Here is a 25,557-nt window from a genome sequence, read left to right as displayed (position 1 = left end):
TTCTATGAAGAGTGCTACATTATATTCTATGAGGGAGGCTACATTATATTCTATGAGGGAGGCTACATTATATTCTATGAAGAGGGCAGCTACATTATATTCTATGAGGGGAGCTACATTATACTCTATGAGGGAGGCTACATTATATTCTATGAGGGGGGCTACATTATATTCTATGAGGGGAGATACATTATATTCTATGAGGGGAGCTACATTATATTCTATGAGGGAGGCAACATTATATTCTATGAAGAGGGCAGCTACATTATATTCTATGAGGGGGCTACATTATATTCTATGAAGAGGGCAGCTACATAATATTCTATGAGGGGGGCTACATTATATTCTATGAAGAGTGCTACATTATATTCTATGAGGGAGGCTACATTATATTCTATGAAGAGGGCAGCTACATTATATTCTATGAGGGGGCTACATTATATTCTATGAGGGGAGATACATTATATTCTATGAGGGGAGATACATTATATTCTATGATGGGAGATACATTATATTCTATGAGGGGGGCTACATTATATTCTATGAGGGAGGCTATATTATATTCTATTAGGGGAGATACATTATATTCTATGAGGGAGGCTATATTATATTCTATGAGGGGGGCTACATTATATTCTATGAGGGGGGCTACATTATATTCTATGAAGAGTGCTACATTATATTCTATGAGGGAGGCTACATTATATTCTTTGAGGGGGGCTACATTATATTCTATGAGGGGAGATACATTATATTCTATGAGGGGGGCTCATTATATTCTATGAGGGAGGCTATATTATATTCTATGAGGGGAGATACATTATATTCTATGAAGAGGGCTACATAATATTCTATGAGGGAGGCTACATTATATTCTATGAAGGGGGCTACATTATATTCTATGAGGGGGGCTACATTATATTCTATGAAGAGTGCTACATTATATTCTATGAGGGAAGCTACATTATATTCTTTGAGGGGCTACATTATATTCTGTGAGGGGAGATACATTATATTCTATGAGGGGAGATACATTATATTCTATGAAGGGAGATACATTATATTCTATGAGGGGGCTACATTATATTCTATGAAGAGGGCTATATTGTATTCTATGAGGGGAGATGCATCATATTCTATGAAGAGGGCTACGTTATATTCTATGAGGGAGGCTACATTATATTCTATGAGGGGGGCTACATTATATTCTATGAGGGGAGATACATTATATTCTATGAGGGGGGCTACATTATATTCTATGAGGGAGGCTACATTATATTCTATGAGGGGGGCTATATTATATTCTATGAGGGGGGCTACATTATATTCTATGAAGAGTGCTACATTGTATTCTATGAGGGGAGATACATTATATTCTATGAGGTGGGCTACATTATATTCTATGAGGGGGGCTACATTATATTCTATGAGGGGAGATACATTATATTCTATGAGGGAAGATACATAATATTCTATGAGGGGGGCTACATTATATTCTATGAAGAGGGCTATATTATATTCTATGAGGGGAGATGCATTATATTCTATGAAGAGGGCTACATTATATTCTATGAGGGAGGGTACATTATATTCTATGAGGGGGCTACATTATATTCTATGAGGGGGGCTACATTATATTCTATGAGGGGGGCTACATTATATTCTATGAGGGGAGATACATTATATTCTATGAGGGGAGATACATTATATTCTATGAGGAGGGCTACATTATATTCTATGAAGAGGGCTATATTATATTCTATGAGGGGAGATGCATTATATTCTATGAAGAGGGCTACATTATATTCTATGAGGGAGGGTACATTATATTCTATGAGGGGGCTACATTATATTCTATGAGGGGAGATACATTATATTCTATGAGGGGGGCTACATTATATTCTATGAGGGGGGCTACATTATATTCTATGAGGGGAGATACATTATATTCTATGTGGGGTGCTACATTATATTCTATGAGAGGGGCTACATTATATTCTATGAGGGGGGCTACATTATATTCTATGAGGGGAGATACATTATATTCTATGAGGGGGGCTACATTATATTCTATGAGGGAGGCTACATTATATTCTATGAGGGGGGCTATATTATATTATATTCTATGAGGGGGGCTACATTATATTCTATGAAGAGTGCTACATTGTATTCTATGAGGGGAGATACATTATATTCTATGAGGTGGGCTACATTATATTCTATGAGGGGGGCTACATTATATTCTATGAGGGGAGATACATTATATTCTATGAGGGAAGATACATAATATTCTATGAGGGGGGCTACATTATATTCTATGAAGAGGGCTATATTATATTCTATGAGGGGAGATGCATTATATTCTATGAAGAGGGCTACATTATATTCTATGAGGGAGGGTACATTATATTCTATGAGGGGGCTACATTATATTCTATGAGGGGAGATACATTATATTCTATGAGGGGGGCTACATTATATTCTATGAGGGGAGATACATTATATTCTATGTGGGGGGCTACATTATATTCTATGAGAGGGGCTACATTATATTCTATGAGGGGGGCTACATTATATTCTATGAGGGGAGATACATTATATTCTATGAGGGGGGCTACATTATATTCTATGAGGGGGCTACATTATATTCTATGAGGGGAGATACATTATATTCTATGAGGGAGTTACATGATATTCTGTGAGGGGGGCTACATTATATTCTATGAGGGGGCTACTTTATATTCTATGAGGGGGGCTACATTATATTCTATGAGGGGGCTACATTATATTCTATGAGGGGGCTACATTATATTCTATGAGGGGGCTACATTATATTCTATGAGGGGGGTTACATGATATTCTATGAGGGGGGGCTACATTATATTCTATGAGGGGGGCTACATTATATTCTATGAGGGGGCTACTTTATTTTCTATGAGGGGGTACCACAACCCCTGCTACATAATTAACACTTGATCCACCTTATATTATACCCTGTAGAATGTAAGTCTGCAAGGACAGGGTCCTCTCCTCTCTGTACCAGTCTGTCATTGTAAATTTGTTTACTATAAACGATATCTATAACTCTGTATGTAACCCCTTCTCATGTACAGCACCAAGGAATTAATGGTGCTCTATAAATAAATAAATAATAGTAACAATAATAATATTAGCGCGTTTTATCGCACAGTTGGTGGTCTTGTATTTATTTATTTTCTCTGGTGGGCCCAAGGTTATCCAGTCTGACGCTGCCTACCATGAATGGCCAACACCGGACTCACTTCCTTTTTTTCGTCCTCACACTTTTACCCACTTGCTTGCTGAACTGAATCTCAGTCGCCTCTGAAGTTCCTACAGGATTCTTGCTGCCTTGTCCCTCCCAGCTCCATGCTAGCTCTGTTCCATCTCTGAACACTTCTCTTTCATCACTAACTTCCTCAATCTCTAACTCCTCTGAGATTCCTAATTCTCCTCCCCGCTATGAGCCGGCCTTATAGTTAACTCTCACACTTTCCCTGTCCTCTCTTATCAGTGACTCGTAGATCAATGACTTTTGTGTCAAGGACTTTTTTATTGAGGATTCTTGTCAGTGGCTCTAGAATGAAGGACTCTTTGATCAGTGTCTCTTGTATGGAGAACTCTTGTATTGGGGTTTCTTGTATCAAGGACCTTTGTCTAAGGGTACTGTCACACAGTGCAATTTTCGTCGCTACGACGGCACGATCCGTGACGTCGCAGCGTCGTATGATTATCGCTCCAGCGTCGTAGACTGCGGTCACACTTTGCAATCACGGCGCTGGAGCGATGCCGAAGTCCCCGGGTAACCAGGGTAAACATCGGGTAACTAAGCGCAGGGCCGCGCTTAGTAACCCGATGTTTACCCTGGTCACCAGCGTAAACGTTAAAAAAACAAACAGTACATACTTACATTCCGGTGTCTGTCCCCGGCGTCTCAGCTTCTCTCCACTGTGTAAGCACCATAGCCGGAAAGCAGAGCGGTGACGTCACCGCGTCACCGCTGTGCTCGCTTTCCGGCCGGCAGGCGCTCACACAGTGCAGAGAAGCTGAGACGCCGGAGGACAGACACCGGAATGTAAGTATGTACTGTTTGTTTTTTTAACGTTTACGCTGGTAACCAGGGTAAACATCGGGTTACTAAGCGCGGCCCTGCGCTTAGTTACCCGATGTTTACCCTGGTTACAAGCGAACACATCGCTGGATCGCTGTCACACACAACGATCCAGCGATGTCAGCGGGTGATCAAGCGACGAAAGAAAGTTCCAAACGATCTGCTATGACGTACGATTCTCAGCAGGGTCCCTGATCGCTGCTGCGTGTCAGACACTGCGATATCGTAACGATATCGTTAGAACGTCACGAATCGTACCGTCGTAACGATCAAAATTGCACTGTGTGACAGTACCCTAAGTGATTCTTGTATCAGAGACTTTTGTGTCTGTGGCTCTTGTATAGAGGTCTTTTATGTTGAGGATGATGACTGATTAAGTTATCTATCCATGGTGTAATCAGGATGGGGCTAAACCACTTATAATAACTATTTTGTGAGATCATTGATTTCGGGGTCGATTGAGCACAGATCTGGTATTATTATTCAAATCTTCTGTATTTTTCTAATCACAGAAGCCATGGAGACGTCCACCATCATCACTCTTTCTCTGGTCCTTCTTTTCATTGTCCATATTCTCCTCTCATGGTCAAAGCAGCATAGACACCAGTCACTGCCTCCTGGACCTACCCCAATTCCTCTGCTGGGGACCCCCAAGTACATAAACCTTTCTCCAGTTCTCAAGAACTTCCAAACGGTAAGTGCAGATATTATGTGTCCTGTTGTTCATATATCATGGATATACAAGGGCTTCTCACAAAATTAAAATATCATCAAAAAGTGAATTTATTTCAGTTCTTCAATACAAAAGGTGAAAATCATATATTATATGGAGCCATTACACACAGTGATGTATTTCACGTGTTTATTTCTGTTAGTGTTGATGATTATGGCTTGCAGCCAATGAAAACCCAAAAGTCATTATCTCAGTAAATTAGAATACTTTATAACACCGGCTGGAAAAATGATTATAAAATCTGAAATGTTCCCTACTGAAATGTCTGTTCAGTAAATGCGCTCAATACTTGGTCGTGGCTCCTTCTGCATCAATTACTGCATCAATGCGGTGTGGCATGGAGGCGATCAGCCTGTGGCGCTGCTGAGGGGTTATGGAAGCCCAGGATGCTTTGATAGCAGCCTTCAGCTCGTCTGCATTGTTGGGTCCGGTGTCTCTCATCTTCCTCTTGACAATACTCCATAGATTCTCTATAGGGTTAAGGTCAGGCGAGTTTGCTGCCAATCAAGCCCAGTGACACTGTTGTTTGTAAACCAGATATTGGTGTTTTTGGCAGTGTGGACAGGAGCCAAGTTCTGCTGGAGAATGACATTTCCATCTCCATAAAGCTTGTCAGCAGAGGGAAGCATGAAGTGCTCTAAAATGTCCTGGTAGACGGCTGGGATCCGTTGAAGTGTTCCAGAGCTGTTACCTCATAAAGTGACAGTGGTCCAGAATTGTAAAAATTGGCCTGGTCATTAACGTGCAATCCACCTTTGAAGGTGAAGGGTTTAACAAGAGCATAGTAAAGTTAGAGACCTGGGCCTCTCTACAGTCAAGACAACCCCCAGAACAGGGACAGGTATGGTCCCAGCTCCAAGGATAGTTTGAGGCCCCTCTCCCTTACTGAAAACCATCACAGCGTGACAGACCTGGGACTATCCAGCCTCTGTTATGATCCTTAGTGGCTGAGGATCACAGATCAGACTAGCTAAGTACTGAACATAGAACAAGCTCTAGGGAGGTGGTAACTGGACTGACCGCAAACCTGATCCTAACCAAACACACTAAAGGTAGCCGGTGAACGTGCCTAAATTCCTGGACGTCTCGACGCAGCCTGAGAAACTATCTACTCCTTGAAGGAAAGTAAGACCTCACTTGCCTCAGAGAAATAACCCCAAAGATATAGGAAGCCCCCAACAAATAATAACGGTGAGGTAAGGGGAAAATACAAACGTAGAAATGAAAACAGATTCAGCAAATGAGGCCCGCTAATACTAGATAGCAGAAGACAGATAGGAAACTGTGCGGTCAGTAGAAAACCCTACAAAATATCCACGCTGAGAATTCAAGAACCCCCACACCAACTAACGGTGTGAGGGGAGAAACTCAGCCCCCTAGAGCTACCAGCAAGCAAGGAAATCACATATTAGCAAGCTGGACAAGGAACAAAAATAAACCAAGAAACATATTGAACACTGATGATCAAAAAATGAACAAACAGAAACTTAGCTTCTCTTGGAGAGACTGATAACGAAGGTAGTCAGAAGGAATCAGAATAGCACTGAATACATCGACAGCCGGCAACAACTGAGAGTCCAGGTGAGCTAAATAGGAAACCAACCAACAGATAACGAGACAGCTGATCCCAGCCACAGACCTGCAGAAAGACACAAAGAGCCACCAGAGGGAGCCCAAAGACAGCACTCACACAGTACCACTTGTGACCACAAGAGGGAGCCCAGAAATAGAGTTCACAACAGTACCCCCCCTTGAGGAGGGGTCACCGAACCCTCATCAAGACCCCCAGGGCGATCAGGATGAGCCACATGGAAGGCATGAACCAAATCGGCAGCATGAACATCAGAGGCGACAACCCAGGAATTATCCTCCTGACCATAGCCCTTCCACTTAACCAAATACTGAAGCCTCCGTCTAGAAATACGAGAATCCAAGATCTTCTCCACCACGTACTCCAATTCGCCCTCAACCAGCACCGGAGCAGGGGGCTCAACAGAAGGAACCACAGGCACCACATACCTCCGCAACAAAGCCCTATGGAACACATTATGAATGGCAAACGACGCTAAGAGGTCCAAACGAAAATACAACGGGTTAAGGATTTCCAAGATCTTATAAGGACCGATGAAGCGAGGCTTGAATTTAGGAGAGGAGACCTTCATAGGAACATACCGAGAAGACAGCCATACCAAATCCCCCACAAGAAGTCGGGGACCCACACCGCGACGGCGGTTGGCAAAGCGCTGAGCCTTCTCCTGTGACAACTTCAAATTGTCCACCACATGGTTCCAAATCCGCTGCAACCTATCCACCACAGAATCCACCCCAGGACAATCAGAAGGCTCAACCTGATCCGAGGAAAAACGAGGATGAAAACCAGAATTGCAGAAAAAAGGCGAAACCAAAGTAGCCGAACTGGCCCGATTATTAAGGGCGAACTCAGCCAATGGCAAGAAGGTCACCCAATCATCCTGATCAGCAGAAACAAAACATCTTAAATAAGTTTCCAAGGTCTGATTAGTTTGCTCGGTTTGGCCATTCGTCTGAGGATGGAAGGCCGACGAAAAAGACAAATCAATGCCCATCTTAGCACAAAAAATCCGCCAGAATCTGGACACAAACTGGGATCCTCTGTCAGACACAATATTTTCAGGGATGCCGTGCAAGCGAACCACATTCTGAAAAAATAAAGGAACCAAATCGGAGGAGGAAGGCAACTTAGGCAAGGGCACCAAATGGACCATTTTGGAAAAACGATCACACACCACCCAGATGACAGACATTCTCTGAGATACAGGAAGATCCGAAATAAAATCCATGGAAATGTGCATCCAAGGCCTCTTCGGGATAGGCAAAGGCAAAAGCAAACCGCTGGCACGAGAAAAGCAAGGCTTAGCCCGAGCACAAATCCCACAGGTCTGCACAAAGGAACGCACATCCCGCGACAAGGAAGGCCACCAGAAGGACCTAGACACCAAATCTCTGGTACCAAAAATCCCAGGATGACCTGCCAACACCGAAGAATGAACCTCGGAAATAACTCTGCTGGTCCATCTATCTGGGACAAACAGTCTCTCTGGTGGGCAACGGTCAGGTCTATCCGCCTGAAATTTCTGCAGCACTCGTCGCAAATCTGGGGAAATGGCAGACAAAATCACTCCCTCTCTGAGGATACCAGCCGGCTCTGAAACTCCCGGAGAGTCAGGCACAAAACTCCTAGAAAGAGCATCAGCCTTCACGTTCTTCGAACCAGGCAGGTACGAGACCACGAAATCGAAACGGGAGAAAAACAACGACCAACGAGCCTGTCTAGGATTCAGACGCTTGGCAGACTCAAGATAAATCAGATTTTTGTGATCAGTCAAGACCACCACACGATGCTTAGCTCCCTCGAGCCAATGTCGCCACTCCTCAAATGCCCACTTCATAGCCAACAACTCCCGATTACCAACATCATAATTCCGCTCGGCAGGCGAAAACTTTCTTGAAAAGAAAGCACAAGGCTTCATCACAGAGCAATCAGAGCTTCTCTGCGACAAAACAGCCCCTGCTCCAATCTCAGAAACATCAACCTCGACCTGAAAAGGAAGAGAGATATCAGGCTGACATAAGACTGGAGCTGAAGAAAACCGGCGCTTCAGCTCCCGAAAGGCTTCCACGGCCGCAGGAGACCAATTAGTCACATCAGAACCCTTCTTGGTCAAATCCGTCAAGGGCTTAACCACGCCAGAAAAATTAGCGATGAAGCGACGGTAAAAATTAGCAAAACCCAAGAACTTCTGAAGACTCTTAACAGATGTAGGCTGAGTCCAGTCATGAATAGCCTGGACCTTGACTGGGTCCATCTCAATAGTAGAAGGAGAAAAAATAAAACCCAAAAAGGAAACCTTCTGTACTCCAAAGAGACATTTTGAGCCCTTCACAGATAAGGCATTAGCACGCAGGACCTGAAACACCATCCTGACCTGCTTCACATGGGACTCCCAATCATCAGAAAAGACCAAAATGTCATTCAGATACACAATCATAAATTTATCCAGATATTCTCGGAAGATGTCATGCATGAAGGACTGAAACACAGAAGGAGCATTAGAGAGTCCAAAAGGCATCACCAAGTACTCAAAATGGCCTTCGGGCGTATTACATGCTGTTTTCCATTCATCCCCCTGCTTAATACGCAGAAGGTTATACGCACCACGAAGATCTATCTTGGTGAACCAACTGGACCCCTTAATCCGAGCAAACAGATCAGACAACAATGGCAAAGGATACTGAAATTTGACCGTAATTTTATTTAGAAGACGATAATCTATACAAGGTCTCAGAGAACCATCCTTCTTGGCCACAAAAAAGAATCCTGCACCAAGAGGGGAGGAGGATGGGTGAATATGTCCCTTCTCCAAGGACTCCTTTATATAACTCCGCATCGCGGCATGTTCTGGTACAGACAAATTAAAAAGTCGTCCCTTAGGGAACTTACTACCAGGAATCAAATTTATAGCACAATCACAATCCCTATGAGGAGGCAGGGCACCGGATCTGGGCTCATCAAATACATCCTGGTAGTCCAACAAAAACTCAGGGACCTCAGAAGGAGTGGAAGAAGCAATTGACACCAAAGGAGCATCGCCATGAATCCCCTGGCAACCCCAACTCAACACAGACATAGCTTTCCAATCTAAAACTGGATTATGGGCCTGCAGCCATGGCAGACCCAAAACGACAACATCATGCAAATTATGCAGCACAAGAAAGCGAATCACCTCCTGATGTACAGGAGTCATGCACATGGTCACTTGAGTCCAATACTGAGGCTTATTCTCAGCCAATGGTGTAGCATCAATTCCCCTCAGTGGAATAGGGAATTCCAAAGGCTCCAGGACAAAACCACAGCGCCTGGCAAACGACAAATCCATCAGATTCAGGGCAGCACCTGAATCCACAAAAGCCATAACCGAGTAGGATGACAAAGTACAAATTAAAGTAACAGACAAAATGAATTTAGGCTGTATAGTACCAACGGTGACAGGTTTAGCGATTTTTTTTAAGCGCTTAGAGCATGCTGAGATAACATGAGTAGAATCACCACAGTAAAAGCACAACCCATTTTGACGTCTATGACTTTGCCGCTCAATTCTGGTCAGAATTCTGTCACATTGCATAGACTCAGGTCTCTGTTCAGAACACACCGCCAGATGGTGCGCAGATTTGCGCTCCCGCAAACGCCGATCAATCTGAATGGCCAAAGCCATTGAGTCATTCAGACTAGCAGGCGTGGGGAACCCCACCATAACATTCTTAATGGCTTCAGAAACACCTTCTCTGAAATTTGCAGCCAGGGCACACTCATTCCACTGAGTAAGCACTGACCATTTCCTAAATCTTTGACAATACACCTCTGCTTCATCCTGACCCTGAGAGAGGGCTATCAAAGCCTTTTCTGCCTGGTTCTCAAGATTAGGTTCGTCATAAAGCAGTCCAAGCGCCAGAAAAAACGCATCCACATTAAGCAATGCAGGATCTCCTGGCGCCAGGGAGAAAGCCCAATCTTGAGGGTCGGCTGTACTGTTATGATCCTTAGATCCTTAGTGGCTGAGGATCACAGATCAGACTAGCTAAGTACTGAACATAGAACAAGCTCTAGGGAGGTGGTAACTGGACTGACCGCAAACCTGATCCTAACCAAACACACTAAAGGTAGCCGGTGTACGTGCCTAAATTCCTGGACGTCTCGACGCAGCCTGAGGAACTAGCTACTCCTAGAGAGAAAGTAAGACCTCACTTGCCTCAGAGAAATAACCCCAAAGATATAGGAAGCCCCCAACAAATAATAACGGTGAGGTAAGGGGAAAATACAAACGTAGAAATGAAAACAGATTCAGCAAATGAGGCCCGCTAATACTAGATAGCAGAAGACAGATGGGAAACTGTGCGGTCAGTAAAAAACCCTACAAAATATCCACGCTGAGAATTCAAGAACCCCCACACCAACTAACGGTGTGAGGGGAGAAACTCAGCCCCCTAGAGCTACCAGCAAGCAAGGAAATCACATATTAGCAAGCTGGACAAGGAACAAAAATAAACCAAGAAACATATTGAACACTGATGATCAAAAAATGAACAAACAGAAACTTAGCTTCTCTTGGAGAGACTGATAACGAAGGTAGTCAGAAGGAATCAGAATAGCACTGAATACATCGACAGCCGGCAACAACTGAGAGTCCAGGTGAGCTAAATAGGAAACCAACCAACAGATAATGAGACAGCTGATCCCAGCCACAGACCTGCAGAAAGACACAAAGAGCCACCAGAGGGAGCCCAAAGACAGCACTCACACAGTACTACTTGTGACCACAAGAGGGAGCCCAGAAATAGAGTTCACAACAAGCCTCCTCTCTATACTGTGCCCCCTGTTGACACTTTCCCCTAATGTCACTCCCACTCAATACTGTACCCCTTATCCATACTGTACCCCTCTTCACACTGTAACCCCTGCTCACCCCTTACTGTGTCCTCACAATAACCCTTACCCTGGATATTGCCCACCATACTGTGCCCACACATTATCTCTCCTACTATATACTGTCCCCTCACACTGTCCTTCTATCTGTATACTGCCCCATAGTGTGCCCTATCTCTTGTGTATACTGCACCCAAACTGTGCCCTCACAGTCTCCCTTACTCTGTATACTGCCCCTCATACTGTGCCCTCTCTCTCTTGTATACTGCATTCACACTGTGTTCTCAGACTATCCCTTACTCTACATACTGACACCCAAAATCTGCCCCCTCACTATCTTTCACTTGTATACTGCCCCAAACTGTGCCCTCATACTATATTCTGCCATCCATACAGTGCCCCATGTTATCCCTCCTTCTGCATACTGCCCCTATGCTGTTCCCTCACACTATCTACTGCTATCCCCATAATGTTCCCTCACACCACGTAGTGTCCCCATACTGTGCCCATACAATGTGTCCTGCTCCCATTCTGTGCCCTCACACTATAAAAATACCCCCCATATTGTACCCCCAATTCACCAAACTGCCCCCATACTGTGCTTCACACTGCCCCTCACTCCGTTTACTGGCCCCATGCTGTGCTGTCATGCTATAAACTGCCTCTCCATGCTGTACTCTCATACTATATTGGAGCGCCCCGTCAGGGCAGCGGGGTACTCAGTACTGGGTCTGGTACTTCACAGGGGTATGTCACGTTGGCTGACCCGGTCCATGGCCCTGGGATGCCCGTGTAAAAGGGAAAGGTCTTTAACGAGGAAATGTTCGTGACGCCACCTATGGTATTCAGTCAGGGTGACCGACGCTGCTTTAAGGGGTCCGCTGGGGTGATGTTATGGCAGCTAGATGGTATACCTTCCCACAAGTGAAGTATGTCCCCAGGGCTTCCCGGTGTGTAGATGGTGGATGGTGAGAGGCGCAGTGAAGAACGAGGACACAAGGTTTCAGTCTCTTTACCTTTACTGATGATTTCAGCATCCACAGTCCAGGGCACCAGATCACAGGGCAGGCAGAGTCCGGCCAGTTTGGAGGCAAGTCCAGAGTCCCCTTGTCCAGGTAGAAATCAGTAGCCTTCCTCTAGCGCTGCAGTGTTGTAGTGCCTTACTGCTAAGCTTCTCATAAGGTCCTCACAGATGTTATAGATGTTATGTCGCTCTCTCTCTCTGTCCCCCAGATAGGATAGGACAAACCTGTATGACAGGTGGCTTGAGGCGGTTTATTGGGACTCTATCATGCCCCAACCTCTAAGGGGTGCCACCTTGCCTCCTGGGTATAGGGCGGGCAGGTAACGTGAAATTAGCTGTCCTGACGGTCTCTGGAGCAAGGCATAAAGGGTCGTTGCTCCCTCGGTGTTCTGGCTACCGGGATCCTGCACCTCAGAAGGAAGCAGCTTGTGTAGGGTTGGGCTCCTTCTGGTATCCACTCCTTTGCTATGACTTCTTTCACCCTTTCTGCAATACAGTTCTCCTCGATCTCTGACAGGATATCACCCCTGCCAGGGACCAACTACCTGTGTGAAGCTCAGGCAGCAATTAACAAACCTTCCCTACAGGTCACCAGTTTTACCTAAGTGTGGGGAGTGACCTAATAAATAGGAGTAGGGCTCCCCCTGGTGGCCTGGAGTGTGAAATGTGTTGCATGTTTGTGACACCTGGATGCAGTTATCCTTCTTTGCCTCCAAACGTAACATCACTCCCCCTAGAGGAGAATATTACTGCAATGACCAGGACCCTGGGGCGCTGCAATATACTGCCCCCATACTGTGCCCTCACACTGCCCCTCACTCTGTTTACTGGCCCCATACTGTACCCTCATACTATATACTGCCTCCCCATACTGTGTCTTCACACTGTTTACTGCCATGCATAGGTGATAGCTCAAAATTGGCGGGATTCTGACAGCTGCTCCATTAATTTTCTATGAGGCTGTTGGAAAAAGCTGAGCACTAAGTTACCACCTGCGGTATGTTATGGATAGATGACCATTTCTCTTTTCCAGACACCACTATTGTGTGTAAAGCCATGTATAGCCGTCCTGGGGTCACTCCTAAAAACTGCCCTACTTACATTGACCGCATATCAGGATGTGAATATAGTTCAAATGATTAAATTTACTTTTCAGATCTGATGATTTCTCCATTTGTTTTCTCCATTAGCTTAACCAGAAATACGGCCCAGTAATCACCATTTGGAAAATGTCAGAACCTGTCATCGTCTTGTGCGGTTATGAGATGGTGAAAGACGCCCTGGTAAATCATGCCGAGAAGTTCAGTGGACGGCCCATAGTCCCGGTGGTGCAACACTCATCCAAAGGATTCAGTGAGATTTATACATTATATATTTTAGAACAAGTCTATAAGATTCTCTTATAACCTCTTTAGTCAGTATATAAATATGAGACAGGAAGGAGGGGGATGGAGCTGCAGTTTCTCTTTTAGTAAAACAGCTTTAGGCCACGTTCACATGCTCAGTATTTGGTCAGTATTTTACATCAGTATTTGTAAGCCAAAACCAGGAGTGGTGAAAAATGCTGAAGTGGTGCATATGTTTCTACTATACTTTTCCTATGATTGTTCCCCTCCTGATTATGTCTTACAAATACTGATGTAAAATACTGAACAAATAAGCAAGGAGGGAAGGGGGAGAGGATGGGTGACACTCACGACGTTGATGACCTCGGTTCTGAGCAGGAGTTCAGCCGGGGGCCATGTCCGCTGGTGATACAAGCCATGTTTAGAAGAAAAAAAAACAGATTCCATTGGCACAATCCAGCCCGTAATAAAATTATTCTTTATTGGAGCAGTTTTTAAAAAGACCCCGAAGCCTGACGCGTTTCTGGTGGTCACAGACCCCCTCACTCATAGGACATGAGAGGCAGAATGAACAAGGAACATATAAAGCAAAATGGAAGCGGTGGAACCGATTAACAAAACTGAAAACCAGACTGCTGTGGAAAAAAGGCATAAACATGAACATACCCTGAGGAAACCCAAGTGAGAGGATCATTGGATGTTAGATACTGAAGCAAAATAACGCTGCAAACAAATAAAGCACAACGACATTAATATACGTGCAACACTAAATTATTCAATAAATATAAAGTAAATCGTTTCTAGAATTCATGCCATAAGGAAATGTTGTATTTAGCTGCAAAATACAATAGGCCCCGTGTAGTGCACATTGTTTTTGCCAATTGCTTCCTTTGACCGGACAGTCCACCTTTTCAATCCCAAAGCACGAGAGCTGAGAAATGTCGCCTCTATGTCTGACTGCACCTGAATAACCAGCATTATTGCATGAGTGGTGTCCCCCTGCCACACCATGGACAGCGTCACCCTGCCATACCATGAGCGGCATCCTCCTGCCATACCATGAGCGGCATCCTCCTGCCACACCATGAGCGGCGTCCCCCTGCCACACCACGAGCGGCGTCCCCTGCCACACCATGGACAGCATCACCCTGCCATACCATGAGCGGCATCCTCCTGCCACACCATGAGCGGCGTCCCCTGCCACACCATGAGCAGCATCCCCCTGCCACACCATGAGCGGCATCCTCCTGTCACACCAAGGACAGCGTCCCCCTGCTACACCATGGACAGTGTCTCCCTGCCACACCATGGACAGCATCCCCCTGCCACATTATGGACAGCGTCCCCCTGCCACACCATGGACAGCGTCCCCCTGCCACACCATGGACAGTGTCCCCCTGCCACACCATGGACAGCGTCCCCCTGCCCCACCATGGACAGCGTCCCCCTGCCACATTATGGACAGCGTCCCCCTGCCACATTATGGACAGCGTCCACCTGCCACATTATGGACAGCGTCCCCCTGCCACACCATGAGCAGCGTCCCCCCGCCACACCATGGACAGCGTCCCCCTGCCACATCATGGACAGCGTCCACCTGCCACACCATGGACAGCGTCCCCCTGCCACATCATGGACAGCGTCCACCTGCCACATCATGGACAGCGTCCCCCTGCCACATCATGGACATAGTCCCCCTGCCACATCATGAGCAGAAAAAATAAAAAATTCCTCCCATCAGGAAACGAACAAAATAGCTGGTGAAGGGGAAAAGTTAGAGCCCATCGGGGAACCGAGGATCTGGAGAAAAAATGTGAATGGAACATAAAAACATTACATTTTAACGAATATTCCAAAGATAGCAAAATAAATTGCTTTAGCTGTGGTGAATATGCTCTATATTTGTCAAGATGGTATATAATCGCCACCAGCGCTAGAGAACGGGGAACTGAGGAATATAAATTTACAACGTCACAAGTAGCAAATTTGAAGGTAGACTTTCATGCAAATTTGTCAAAAACCCGCAACACTGCAGATGTGTCACTGAGAAAACCTGAGGTCCTGGCAATGAGGGTCTGGAGATGGCCATCAAGCCACTCGCTGAGATTCTCATTAAGTGAGATTAAGGCTCCTTTCACACATCAGTTTTTTCTACATCAGTCGCATTCTATCAAATTTTTTTAAAAAAACGGATCCGCCGGATCTGTTTTTTCTCATAGACTTGTATTAGCCACGGATTGCAAAGGATGGCATCACATTTCATCCGTCGTTCGCCAGATCTATCGAAAATTGTTTGTCCAGCGGCCGGAGACAACGGACAAAGTAACATTTTTAGGGGTATATCGAAAAACGGACAGCGACGGATTCATCACCGTCTGTCGTTTGGTAGAATGGAAGCCTATGGGCGCTGGATCTGTCAAATGATACAATCCGGCAACGGATTCCGTTTTTTTAACTGAGCATGCTCCAATCCAACTAGCCAGGTCCGCCAGTTGGATCAGTCCAAAAAATGGATCCGTTGCATCAGTTTTTCACAATCTGTGACGGATCTGTCGAGCCAACGGATTGTGACTGATGGCAAAAAACTGATGTGTGAAAGGGGCCTTAGCCTGCAATAATAGGATGAAGAGGAGGTGGAAAAATTTCCTTATGCAATTTAGGTAACCCATGGAAAATCGTAATGATAGGAAAATCTGGCAACAGCCATCTATGAATTTTGCTGGTAACGATGCCCATTCCTAAGCTCTCATTCAAACATCTAGACCATTCTACCAATCAGTAGGATCCATCCGATCTCATCCTGACATAAGTGGCTGCGTCATCAAGAATTGAAAAACTGTTGCAATATAATGCAGCGTTGAGGACAGCAATGCAGCCAACCTGGTCAGATTGACAGATTGTAAGGTTGACATTGTTCTGTAGCTCCTTCACAGCCCCAAACTGGTGGTCAGAAAAATTCTTACCGTGATGTATAGACTCAGTATCAGAGGGAAATCAACCAAGGACTGAAAAAGATGTAGACAAGGAGCTCTAGATTGGAGGGGATAGCGCGAAGGACTGGTGGGAATAATAATAATAATTTTATTTATATAGCGCTGTAATAGAGTGCAGGGTTGCGTATGTCACCACGGAACAGACAGACCAACTGTTGAAGGGGATTTATTAACAGGGGTAAAATTCTCCTCACAGGGAGTAAACGGGGTTAATAGAGTCAAGTAAAACAGTAAACAGTTAAGCGGAATCAAAGGGTTAACGAGTGTTCTTGTAACTTATCAGCCCAGGGAGGTCCTGACTGGAGGGTCCTTTTCCCAATGTGGATACAGTCACCAGCAGGGCTTGAGATCCTGAAGTCTCTTCTGTGTCTCCTGGAAGATCCGGGGTTAAGTCTCTCTGCAATCTGTTCTTCGCAAAGTGAAAGTGAAACCAGGAAATAGCACAGTCTCCGTCGTTGCTGCAAGAGCCTCTATGCACCAGGCTGACAGTCTCCCTGTATTAATGCTGTCACACACACTCTGGGTAGATACTTATCACACTCAGGGATTCTTTGCTTGTCACTGCGGTCACCAGGGATTCTTTGCTTGTCACTGCGGTCACCAGGGCTGCACAGTCACTGTCTCTGATTCTGGAGGCTTCCAAATCTACATCCTCACATCCAGCCGTCACTCTGGTGGGTATCTCAGCCTCAGTGCCCTCACGGGGAGCACTACTTTTAGGGGAGCGCGGCGCTGCAGCCTGCCCTCTCTTTGGCACGCTGCTTTCTCTCTGCTCTCCCGCTCTTTTCTGACCACACCTCTCTTTTCCCAGCAATCCCCTGGTCCCCTCTGTCCAGGGCAGAAAGTCTTCCCCCCAGCAACCCAGCTGTCTGACTAAGTGGTTCCAGGCAAGGAGCAGGGAAAGCAACCTCCTTACATTCCCCCTCTCTTAAAGCTCGCCATTCCACGGGCGAGGACTCTTCGTGCTTCTCTTTGTTCTTTGGAGGGGAGTCAGATACCTGCGATTCTCGCATCTCCTTCTGCTTTTCTTCTTGTACATACTCCCAGACTAAATGGTTTAGGAGCTGCTCATCAGTCAGGTTGAGATATGCTTTCTCTGCTTCATCAACAACTGCTGACTTCTTCTTTTTCTTCTTCTTCTTCTTCTTAGATTTGCCGCTAGCAGATGTCTGCGTAGAGGATTCATCCTCCTCCTTGTCGTTATCGGAAACTTTAGGGACTTCTTGTTCAGGCTCCTCAGTTTGGGGGCTTAGTACAAGCAATTCTTCTCCATAGCTCCCCCTCTCTTTGACAGGAGCATTCTCGTCAAAGCTTGAGTCAGATGAATTAAAACCATGCAGGCCGGACTCTTTGTCATCTGTGCCGGGCTCTGCGGACATCACTTCCCAGGGCTTCTCAACCACACGCCCTGTCTCACACAGCTGTTCCATTTCCCCTGTCCGATCAGGAACTGGTGAGCTGACAGCCAGCACATTCTTCACCTCAGGGGACGACATCAGTGGTTCCTCCTTCTCATCGGCTCGGACCTTGAAAACGAGTGTCGCAGGAACACTTGGCACTTTCTCTCCTTCTTCAGGACCTCGTGCTGGGCAGGGTAGTAAAGCACTTTGGTGGTCCTCTCGAGTGAACGTCACTTTCTTCCTGCCGGACTGAGTCTCACCAACAAAACCTTCAGACCCAGGCTGTAGATCCACCAGGTTCGCCTTTACGTGTTGGGACAGCGCAGTCATTTCACCAGAGATGCTTGACACCTTCTCCACCTCTCCTTGGTGTCCGACATTGTGGTACTGTCTTGTCCTAGATGGAACTCTTCTCTTCCTGCCGTACCATTCCCTCCAGGGGCGACGTTCCCTCCAGTTAGCAGGACCCTCAGAGGGGTGAGCGGATCTCTGCCACCGCTCGTCTCGGGTAGGGCAATTTCTGAACATGTGTCCCACCTTTCTGCACGTCCAGCACTCACGTCTGCGTCTGTCTGGAGGGCGCTTCAGTTTGGATCGTCGACCTCGGCAGGGGACATCTCTCATCTGCGGTTGCTCTTCATCCCAGGATACGGAGTTACACTCTGGGGCCGCCACCGAAGCCTTCTTTATGTGGCGCACCTCTCCTATATCTCTTTCTGGTGGCTTCCGCACGTTACCTCGGGATATGCCGCTGGTCCCCAAAACAGCAGTAAGGGCTTTCCCCAGACTCTCAATCTCCTCCCAGATTCTTCTTATCTTCAGCTGGGAATCCCGGGTCCACATCGCCTCCTCTTCATTTTGACTGGGTGCTCCGCAGTTGTAGCATCTAGGCAGTCTTCTTCGCCGAGCGGCACTAGTCTCACTTTGGAGGGCGGTCTCTGCAGCAGGGATCTTCTTATATTCAGCCACCTCCTCACGGACTCGCTTAACCTCCGTCTTCAAGTCTTCTACCCATTGAGGGGCTGTTACCTCCCTGCTCCATACCTTTCTCACTGGCCCTACCACCCCTTGCTCTTGCTCGCGCGTGCGTGCCTCACTTCCGACCTAAGAGAAAGTCATATCTAGCTTTACGCGCATGCGCTCTCGCAGGGCCTGTTTCACTAACACATCTCGCAAGCCTGTCACCAGTTGGTCTCGCAGTACAACGTCAATTGACCCCACACCTATGCCGTCCTTCCGTATAATGGCAGTATGAAGCTCCTGCAGTGCGTTCATATATTGCGTCACGGTCTCCCCCTCTCTTTGTACCCGGCGGAACAGTCGCATGCGCAGCTCCCCTACGTCAGTGGGGTCCCCATGCGTCTCCTCAAGTATACATAATACTTTGTCCAGGGTATCTCTTGCCTGGGGGGGTCTGAGCATAACAGAGTCCCGTGCATCCCCTTCTAGGGCCATCACAGCTATTTCCGCCTGCAGGGCCGGTGTCATAGGATGCATCCACATCATCCCTCGGATGCGCTCCGTCCAACCCCACAACATGACATTACTCCCTGAAAATCTTGGCAGGTTAGCTAACATGGCTCCCAGGGAGATGCTAGACCTGGGACCTCCATCAACTGCTTGGTCTGCCCCTTCCACGCTACCGTGTGACATCCTGCCGACTACGCCAAGTGTAATAGAGTGCAGGGTTGCGTATGTCACCACGGAACAGACAGACCAACTGTTGAAGGGGATTTATTAACAGGGGTAAAATTCTTCTCGCAGGGAGTAAACGGGGTTAATAGAGTCAAGTAAAACAGTAAACAGTTAAGCAGAATCAAAGGGTTAACGAGTGTTCTTGTAACTTATCAGCCCAGGGAGGTCCTGACTGGAGGGTCCTTTTCCCAATGTGGATACAGTCACCAGCAGGGCTTGAGATCCTGAAGTCTCTTCTGTGTCTCCTGGAAGATCCGGGGTTAAGTCTCTCTGCAATCTGTTCTTCGCAAAGTGAAAGTGAAACCAGGAAATAGCACAGTCTCCGTCGTTGCTGCAAGAGCCTCTATGCACCAGGCTGACAGTCTCCCTGTATTAATGCTGTCACACACACTCTGGGTAGATACTTATCACACTCAGGGATTCTTTGCTTGTCACTGCGGTCACCAGGGATTCTTTGCTTGTCACTGCGGTCACCAGGGCTGCACAGTCACTGTCTCTGATTCTGGAGGCTTCCAAATCTACACCCTCACATCCAGCCGTCACTCTGGTGGGTATCTCAGCCTCAGTGCCCTCACGGGGAGCACTACTTTTAGGGGAGCGCGGCGCTGCAGCCTGCCCTCTCTTTGGCGCGCTGCTTTCTCTCTGCTCTCCCGCTCTTTTCTGACCACACCTCTCTTTTCCCAGCAATCCCCTGGTCCCCTCTGTCCAGGGCAGAAAGTCTTCCCCCCAGCAACCCAGCTGTCTGACTAAGTGGTTCCAGGCAAGGAGCAGGGAAAGCAACCTCCTTACATTGCCAACATATTCCGCAGCGCTTTACAACTTATAGAGGGGACTTGTACAGACTAGGGTTGAGCGAAACGGATCGTTCATTTTCATAAGTCGCCGACTTTTGGCAAAGTCGGCATCTCATGAAACCCGACCCGATCCCTGTGTGGGGTCGGCCATGCGGTACGCGACTTTCGCGCCAAAGTCGCGTTTCAATTACGCTAAAAGCGCCATTTCTCAGCCAATGAAGGTGGACGCAGAGTGTGGGCAGCGTGATGACATAGATCTCAGTCCCCACCATCTTAGAGAAGGGCATTGCAGTGATTGGCTTGCTTTCTGCGGCGTCACAGGGGCTATAAAGGGGCGTTCCCGCCGACCGCCATCTTACTGCTGCTGATCTGAGCATAGGGAGAGGTGCCGCTTCGTCAGAAGCAGGGATAGTGTTTTGCAGGGTACATTCACCCCCAAACCGCTTGTGCTGTAGCGATTTCCACTGTCCAACACCACCTTTTGTTTGCAGGGACAGTGGAAGCTACATTTTTTTTTTCCTCAGCGCTGTAGCTCATTGGGCTGCCCTAGAAGGCTCCATGATAGCTGTGTGTGTGTGTGTACGCCGCTGTGCAAACCAACTGCTTTTTTCAAAGCACAAATCCTGTTGTTCCTTCCTTTCTGCACAGCTATCTTGTTTGTTTGTCCACACTTTTGTGTGCAGCAGTCCTTTTTATAGCTGCCTGCCATACTTTTCTGAGATTACTGCAGGGAGATAAAGATTGGCAAGTCTGCCTCTGTGCCAGTGCTGTGTGTGGCATCTGTCTCTCATTGTGTGCCACCGAAAACCAGTGTGTAATACTGGGCAATTTTTTTTTTTTTGGTAAATTCTCCCTGTAAAAAAAAAAATTAATAGTGGGAGATAAAGATTGGCAAGTCTGCCTCTGTGCCAGTGCTGTGTGTGGCATCTGTCTCTCATTGTGTGCCACAGAAAACCAGTGTGTAATACTGGGCCATTTTTTTTTTTTTTTTTTTTTTTAAATTCTCCCTGAAAAAAAAAAAATAGTGGGAGATTAAGATTGGCATTTCTGCTTGAGTGCCGGTCCTGTGTGTGCCATCTGTCTCAAATTATTGGGGCACAGAAAACCTAGTGTGTAACATTGGGCCTGATTTTCCTTTCAGTGTCAGGCACCTATAAAGGTATATATAATTCCTACAGAAGTTTGAGTTCACCTTATAAGTTGTTTTACAGTAACAAATACCGTTACTTTGGTTACGTTTTGCAAACAATGAGGAAGTCTAGTGGAAGAGGTCGTGGCCGTGGGCGGTCATTATCAGCTGGTAATGATGGTAGTGGTGGTGGAGCATCAGCTGGTCATGGTAAAAGCAGTACAGCACCTAAGTCTCGAGTTGTTGAGCCAGGTTCGTTGTCTGGCTACACAAGGCCTCGAACGCTCCCTTTTCTGGGAGTAGGAAAACCACTTTTGAAGCCGGAGCAGGAGGAACAAGTATTGGCTTTCATTGCTGACTCTGCCTCTAGCTCTTTCGCCTCCTCCTCGGAAAGTGCCAAATGTCAGAGCAGTGCATCGTCAGTGGATGCTCCCGGTCAGGAACAAGTCACTTCCTTGTGTCCTTCACCCAGAACAACAGTGAAGGATGCGTCAGTCGACACAACAGGTTACTCCATGGAGCTCTTTACACATACCGTTCCTGGGTTAGACAGTGAAACAGTTAACAGGCCATGCCCCTTAGAAGTTGAATCGGACATGGAGTGCACAGATGCACAGCCACAGCCAGATTACTATGCTGTTCCTTTGACTCAGACCAGAACATTGCCCTCGCAGTGTACTGAGGCAGAATCAAACCCAGCGGAGACTATGGTGCCCCGTCACGAACGCTATACCACCGGCTTACACGGTGACACAGACGAAGTTGCACACGACATAGAAGAGGAGGTCATAGATGACCCAGTTGTTGACCCCGATTGGCAGCCATTGGGGGAACATGGTGCAGGCGGCAGTAGTTCTGAAGCGGAGGAGGAGAAGCCACAGCAGGCATCAACATCACAACAGGTTCCATCTGCCGGGCCCGTATCTGGCCAAAAACGCTTGGCAAAACCAAAACCTGTTGGAGGACAGCGTGGCCATCTGGTTAAAGAAGCTCAGTCTGCAATGCCTGAAAAGTTATCCGATAGTAGAAAGAGAGCAGTCTGGCATTTTTTTAAACAACATCCAAATGATCAGCGCAAAGTCATCTGTCAAAAATGTTCAACTACCTTAAGCAGAGGTCAGAATCTTAAAAATCTAAATACAAGTTGCATGCATAGACATTTAACCACCATGCATTTGCAAGCCTGGACTAACTACCAAACGTGCCTAAAGGTTGCAGCACCCTCGGCCAATGAAGCTAGTCAGCAACGCTACATCCCTTCCCTCACTGTAACCCCACCATTTCCAGCAACACCTGCAGTATCTGTGCAGCTTTCGTTGCCAGGCCAAAGCAGTCAGGGAATCACCAGGTTCGTAGTAGGAAACACTGCATGTAGGGCACCGGCAAGAATACCATCTCCAACCCTCTCTCAGTCTGCCATGTCCACCGGCACCACCGCTAGTTCCACAATCTCCAGCTCTCCAGTCCAGCTCACCCTACATGAGACTCTTGTTAGGAAAAGGAAGTACTCATCCTCGCATCCGCGTACACAGGGTTTGAACGCCCACATTGCTAGACTAATCTCATAGAGATGATACCCTACCGGTTAGTTGAAAGTGAAGCTTTCAAAGCGCTGATGGACTACGCTGTACCACGCTACGAGCTACCCAGTCAACACTTCTTTTCTAGAAAAGCCATCCCAGCCCTCCAACAGCATGTTAAAGACCGCATCGTCCATGCTCTCAGGCAGTCTGTGACTACAAAGGTGCACCTGACAACAGATGCATGGACCAGTAGGCATGGCCAGGGATGTTATGTGTCCATCACGGCACACTGGGTGAATGTGGTGGATGCAGGGTCCACAGGAGACAGCAATATTGGGACAGTTCTGCCTAGCCCACGGTCAAGGAAAGAGTTGGCTGTAGGAGTTCGCCCCCCCTCCTCCTCTTCCTCGTCCTCCTGCAGAAGCGAGAGCTCATCCACAGACCGCAGTCGCACATCCACTCCATCCGCAGCTGCCACTGTTGCACACCAGGTGTGCCATTATGGGACAGCTAGTGCCAAGCGTCAGCAGGCTGTATTGGCAATGAAGTGTTTGGGCGACAACAGACACACCGCGGAAGTTCTGTCCGAGTTCTTGCAGAAAGAAACTCAGTCATGGCTGGGCACTGTACATCTTGAGGCAGGCAAGGTAGTGAGTGATAATGGAAGGAATTTCATGGCTGCCATAGCCCTTTCCCAACTGAAACACATTCCTTGCCTGGCTCACACCTTAAACCTGGTGGTGCAGTGCTTCCTGAAAAGTTATCCGGAGTTACCCGACCTGCTCCTCAAAGTGCGCAGACTTTGCTCGCATATCCGCCGTTTGCCCGTACACTCCAGCCGTATGCAGAACTATCAGCGGTCTTTCAACCTTCCCCAGCATTGCCTAATCATCAACGTTGCAACAAGGTGGAACTCCACACTGCACATGCTTCAGAGACTGTGCGAACAGAGGCGTGCTGTTATGTTTTTGTGGGAGGATACACATACACGGGCAGGCAGTTGGATGGCAGACATGGAGTTGTCAGGTGTGCAGTGGTCGAAGCTACAAGACCTGTGTCAAGTCCTTCAGTGTTTTGAGGAATGCACACGGCTGGTTAGTGCAGACAACGCCATAATAAGCATGAGCATCCCCCTAATGCGTCTGCTGATGCAAAGTTTGACGCACATAAAGGAGCAGGCGTCTGCAGCCGAGGAAGAGGAAAGCCTTGATGACAGTCAGCCATTGTCTGGTCAGGGCCGTGTAGAGGACGCGGTAGCAGGCGAAGAGGAGGAGGAGGACGAGGAGGATGATGGGGATGAGTACTTTTTTAATGAGGAAGCTTCTCCTGGGCCAACCGAAATTAGTGGCGTTGCAAGGCCGGGTTCTGTTTTTTTAAGGGAGACAAGTGACGTAGATTTGCCTGTAACTGCCCCTCAAACCAGCACAACCGCAGATTTGACAACTGGAACTTTGGCCCACATGGCGGATTATGCCATACGTATCCTCAAAAGGGACCCACGCATTATTAAAATGATGAGTGATGACGATTACTGGCTGGCCTGCATCCTTGACCCTCGCTATAAAGGCAAATTGCAAAATATTATGCCACATGAGAACCTCAAACAAATATTAGCAACCAAACAAGCTACTCTTGTAGACCGTTTGATTCAGGCATTCCCAGCACACAGCGCCGGTGATGGTTCTCACACGAGCTGCAGGGGGCTACAGGGCAGAGGTGTTAGAGGTGCACAAATCAGAAGTGGCGTTGGACAGAGGGGTTTTCTGACCAGGTTGTGGAGTGATTTCGCAATGACCGCAGACAGGACAGGTACTGCAGCATCTATTCAAAGTGACAGGAGACAACATTTGTCCAGTATGGTTACTAACTATTTTTCATCCCTTATCGATGTTCTCCCTCAACCGTCATTCCCATTTGATTACTGGGCATCCAAATTAGACACCTGGCCTGAATTGGCAGAATATGCATTGCAGGAGCTTGCTTGCCCAGCAGCAAGTGTGCTATCAGAAAGAGTATTCAGTGCTGCTGGTTCAATATTAACCGAAAAAAGGACTCGTCTGGCTACCCAAAATGTGGATGATCTCACCTTCATTAAAATGAACCAGTCCTGGATTTCAAATTATTTTGCCCACCTTTCCCGGCTGACACCTAGCTTTCCTATAAAAAGGTCTTGCTTGTGGACTGGTCTTACTGAGTGTTCCAATCTCTTAATTTGCAGCAGCTGTTTGTCCAGCATACGACATGTTTACAACTCCCCCAATGGGAAAAATCCCCCCACAGGGCCGTGGTCTCGCCACTTGGCGCAAGCACTCGTTAGAGTGCCGTTTGTCT

The 25,557-nt window shown here is 47.0% G+C and overlaps 1 protein-coding gene across 1 annotated transcript in view; it reads left to right on the top strand.

The window, feature by feature from the left end:
* LOC143783132 (cytochrome P450 2C20-like) overlaps positions 1-25,557 on the top strand; it is a 225,111-nt gene that overhangs the window by 48,841 nt on the left and 150,713 nt on the right. The window contains exons 2-3 of the mRNA XM_077271429.1: positions 4,642-4,823; positions 13,537-13,699. Coding sequence (XP_077127544.1) covers positions 4,647-4,823; positions 13,537-13,699 — 340 coding nt within the window. The 5' untranslated portion in view covers positions 4,642-4,646. The remainder of the gene's footprint in view (positions 1-4,641; positions 4,824-13,536; positions 13,700-25,557) is intronic.

Source organism: Ranitomeya variabilis, chromosome 6 (genome assembly GCF_051348905.1).
Source record: "Ranitomeya variabilis isolate aRanVar5 chromosome 6, aRanVar5.hap1, whole genome shotgun sequence".
Taxonomy (NCBI): domain Eukaryota; kingdom Metazoa; phylum Chordata; class Amphibia; order Anura; family Dendrobatidae; genus Ranitomeya; species Ranitomeya variabilis.
The sequence above is the reverse complement of the archived record's forward strand: the minus strand, read 5'-3'. Positions and strand labels throughout refer to the sequence as shown.